This window comes from Orycteropus afer, unplaced genomic scaffold (genome assembly GCF_000298275.1).
Source record: "Orycteropus afer afer isolate SDZICR_OR568_19922 unplaced genomic scaffold, OryAfe1.0 scaffold00035, whole genome shotgun sequence".
NCBI classification, from domain to species: domain Eukaryota; kingdom Metazoa; phylum Chordata; class Mammalia; order Tubulidentata; family Orycteropodidae; genus Orycteropus; species Orycteropus afer.
Window position 1 is genome coordinate 17,557,429 of NW_006921622.1, and position 4,845 is coordinate 17,562,273.

Here is a 4,845-nt window from a genome sequence, read left to right on the forward strand (position 1 = left end):
AAAAAAAAAAAAACCTCTGAAGCATGTCTCCCAAGTGCTGCATTTTCAAAAGTGTATATTTCACTTAAAGCTTCAGATAAATAAATGTTAGCTCAAAGTTTGAAGAAAGGAAAGAAAAGGAACAAGATTTGTACCTCTTTCAACACTTCATTCTGTCCGAGTCCACCCAGGATTATGCATTTCTCCACATCCTGGCACACATCATGCCTTGCCCCTCAAGTCACTTCAACTCTGGGGAGAAAGAGGAAGGAAGGAACATATTTGTAATGCCAGGAGGCATCCCCTAATTTGGTTTACAGTCACTCAGAATCTGGGAGCAATCTTAAAGCTGCCAAAACGACAGAAAATCTTTGTCATTTCTCCTTTCCTCCTCCCCTTTTTCCACTTAGATTGCAAATGTTCATCTATGTGGTCTCAGAAAAGGACTTTTAGTAGTTAACATTTTGAAATTCATTGTGAAACAATTTGGAAGTCAATACAGCATCCACTGTATTGCTCTAGAAAACACAAAAAATCAACTGAAAACAATTACATTGTATGGTTTTTGTGTTCCCATTTAATTAGAAAAGGCAGTAGTTTCCTGAAAACTAAATGTACTGCCTTTTATAAATACTACATACATACACACAAACACTCGGGAAACCGATACATATATTAACTTATTAACTGGAAGTTGTGTGTGGAAAGGGAACCAAGTCAGTTCTGCTGTTTATACAGGAAAAATGTAAATGCATAAATAACCGGGAAAATTTGAAAAAAAAAAATGAGTAATGATATATTAAACGAGATTCCCATTGCCACCAATTCTGACTCATAGTGACCCTGTAGGACAGAGTAGAACTGTTCCATAGGGTTTCCAAGGCTATAAATCTTTAAGGAAGCAGACTGCCTCATCTTTCTCCCATGGAGTAGCTGGTGGGTTCGAACTGCTAACCTTTTGGTTAGCAGTCAAATACCTTAAATACTGTGCCACCAGAACTCCTCTAAACCAGACTGTTGTTGTTGTTAGGTACCATCAAGTCAACTCCAACTCATAGGGACCCTATGTACAACAGAACAAAACACTGCCCAGTCCTGTGCCAGTCTCACAATCCTTGCTATAGCCAAGCCCATTGTTGGAGCCACTGTGTCAATCCATCTTGTTGAGGGCCTTCCCCTTTTTTGTTAACCCTCTACTTTACCAAGCATGATATCCTTCTCCAAGGAATGGTCCTTTCTAACAACATGACCAAAGTAAGTGAGATAAAGTCCAGCAATTCTTGCTTCCAAGGAGCATTCTGGCTGCACCTCTCCCAGGACATATTTGTGAGTTCTTTTGGCAGTCCATGGTACTTTCAGTATTCTTTGCTAAGACCATGATTCAAAAGTATCAGCTCTTCTTCAGTCTTCCTTATTCATTGAAAGTGAGGATGACTAAACCGGATTAGTGAAACAGAATTTGATCCAAATACATATACTCACTGACACTGAGTCGATTCCATCTCATAGCAACCCCTATTGAGTTTCCAAGACTGTAAATCTTTACAGAAGTAGATTGCCTCATCTTCACACACAGCGGCTGCTGGTGGATTTGAACCATTCACCTTCTGGTTAGCAGCCAAATGCTTTCCCCACTATGCCACCAGAGCGCCTTCCAAATATATATAGGAATTTAAAAATCTTATAGAGTTAGCATCTTAAATAAGTAGGAAAAGAAGGATTATTTGATACATTTAATAAATTGAATTGGAATAACACACCTGGGAAATGAAATGCTGGATTTCTGCCTCACACTATATACTCAGATGAGTTCCATGAATCAAATATCTAAATATATGAAATATGTATAAGAAAACACAGGAGAAATTTTTATATAATCTTAAAATATTAATAGCTTTCCTAAGTAAGACACAGCACTCAGAACCCATAAAAGTGATATAAATATACATTAAGAAATTTAAAATTTTAACATGGCAAGAAGTAAATGAACTAGGAATTTATAATGATCCCCAAAATAAACAAAAACACTTCATTGGTCACCATTGAAAGTTGCCAGTGCATTAACTTGTTACTCTGAAAAATGACTTTATTTAAAAAAAAAAAAAAAGGAAAGACTCAAGCATTTATCTTAGTCTTTCTACAGTCCTAGTCAAATTGTATTTTGGAGTAAACAAATAATTGATGAACAAAGTTCTTCTCTATAAAAGAAGTCCAGCTACATTCAGAAGGAATGAAGAATTAGAAAATCACCATCATGCAACTTCTAATGAGATAAAATTTTGAGCATATGGTTTTTAAGGTCAGTATGGAGTAGTGTTCTCAAACGTCACTCAGTCACACATCACCTTCATGATTTTTGCCATCTTTGCAATCTACTTAACATTTTATTTCTTTACATGTCTTTAATTGATTTTTTTATAATTAAATTTCATCTCAAGCAGATTAGATGTTCTACTTAATTTTTTCTCAGTAAACATCCAAATAGATACGTAACAATTTAAATTTTAAATGTTTCTGTTTTTGTGTATCACTTAAACTTATTTCACAGGCAAAACCATTTCGATACAGACAAATGCTACATACTTCACTTCACATTGGGCTTTGAATTGCTTCATACGATAAAAGTACTTCCTTCTGAAAATCAGTTTCCTGTGTCTTCTTTAGGTCATTTTTGTAACTGTTGGATCCTTTTGTTTTGTTTTTGTGTGTGTGCAAATGTCTATATTAACATTTTGTTAGAGGACTACTTCTAATGTCATTAAATACTAGAGCAAATTATAATCCTGAAAGGAAAAAAAAAAATAGTTGGCTCTGGTAGCATAGTACCTACGGCACTTGACTGCTAACCAGAAGGCTGGTGGTTCAAACCCAACAGCCACTCCTTGAAAGATGGAGCAATCTACTTCCGTAGCGATACTGCCTTGGAAACCCAAGGAGGGGTCACTATGAGTTGGGTTCGACTCGACAGCATATAACAACAACAACACCCTAATTATGATGTTAGACTTCTTAATTATAACTTTAAAAACAGTTCATGAAAATTTTGTACTTTTTTGCACCAATTTTTTTGTTCCGTGTTTGCTCCATTGTTTATCCATGAAGCTCCTCTTTTTCTAGTCAATTTCTGCACACTCCTTCCCTTTTCCTAAATCAATGCTGAGATTATAGTCATTTTGGCCTTAATTCTAACTTGCTTGAGCTAATTTTGTTTTTACCTTCTTGATTCATGGTCTTTTTTTTTTTTTTTTCACATACTTACAAGTGATTTTTTCTCATCTATGTAATAATGGGTTTTCTTTTGAAATTTAAAAGATGAGCAAGAATATTATTTACCATAGCAAATTCACATATAAATACTCATTCACTATCATAAAAGCATTTGCATTTAAGAACAGGTGAAATCACTTCTCAGATTATAGACATAAAAATATGCTTGAAAATTTAAATTGTAATAATAATTATCTCATTCTCAGTTGACTCTTCGTTGTTTTGAGATGTTCCTTCTAGGATATAAGTTGAAATTTTCTTTAGGGAAAAAAAAGACATCACATAAAACGTTTTCAAGAAAGGATATGGTTTTTAATATAGGTAGAGATAAAAATGCATGAACAATAAATGTATTTTGATTTAATGGTGAAAATATGCTGTAAAAATGTTTGTATCATGAATAACTTTTTTGTTGGGGGGGGGGTGATGGGTATCTGTTTCCACAGAGTTTAGGAGTTGACACTCTTCCTCCCCCTGACCCAAAACCTGCCAGAGTGGAATTTAACTACAGTGTGGGTTTTAAAGATTTAAATGGTAAGCATAATAATTTATTTTCTTAAGTAATTTATAATCATAATCTTGACTAAAATCTGCATGGAGCTATAATTTGAAAACAAAATTAAAGCAATCTGGATATCATGATAAGTATCATTTTTAAAGTACTGGATTTCATATGGTATTTTTTTATAAGTGCATAGAGTAATAAGAAGTAATATGAGAAAATATCAATAAGGAAATGTCCTTTCAAGGATAATAATGAATTGCCCATTTCATAATAATGGATACTATATGAATTGATGCTTCAAAATATGTTAATTTATATATATTTGCTCTCTTTGACATTTTTTAAAACTTTCCCTGAGATTGTCATTTCTTAATATAAATCTCTCTTCTTTTTTCATACAGAGACTCTTTAGCTCATGTGCTATTTAAATTACAGTCATCTTTAATGTCTTCCAAATTAATGAGAGTTTACTGCAGCTCTTGAAAAAGATTTGCCAAAAGCTTGCTACCAAAGTTTGAAAAGCAGAGTAAGAGAGAGCCAGTTAGAGAAGCCAGAGCTCCACGTTTTACTTCTGTCACACACTGGGTTTCTTTTTTTATCATTTCTAGTCATTTTGTGTTAAAATATGAGGCGCCAATGTTAGTATCTTGATAAATTATAATATACCTTTTCCAGTTTTCTCCTTTTCTTTCCCCATTTTTCTTCACTTTGCCCTCTGAACATATTCCTGTCAGTTATTCACCTCAAGATGGTAACATTAATGAAGATTCACATCATAATACACCTTGTCAAATTATGTCAGTAATAGTTAACATATGAACAGTGCTACTTTAGTCTCTCCACATTCTTAACAGCTAAGTGCTTTATCATTTCAATTACAATTAAAATGTAATTTAATATTAGTTAGAATATAACTAACTCAATATTGAGTTAGTTCAGTTGAAGTCAATTCAACTAATGCTTCCTATGCTGAGTACCTGTTGTTGTTGTTGTTGTTGTTATGTGCCGTCGAGTCAAACCTGACTCATAGCGACCCCTCCTTGGGTTTCCGAGGCAGTATCACTACGGAAGTAGGATTGCCCAACCTTCCTTCC

The 4,845-nt window shown here is 34.0% G+C and overlaps 1 protein-coding gene across 1 annotated transcript in view; it reads left to right on the top strand.

Annotated features, from left to right (window-relative positions):
- The window catches only part of LOC103193236 (amyloid beta precursor protein binding family B member 1 interacting protein), a 114,061-nt gene that overhangs the window by 21,038 nt on the left and 88,178 nt on the right, over positions 1-4,845 (top strand). Inside the window, exon 2 of the mRNA XM_007936380.1 lies at positions 3,693-3,780. Coding sequence (XP_007934571.1) covers positions 3,693-3,780 — 88 coding nt within the window. The remainder of the gene's footprint in view (positions 1-3,692; positions 3,781-4,845) is intronic.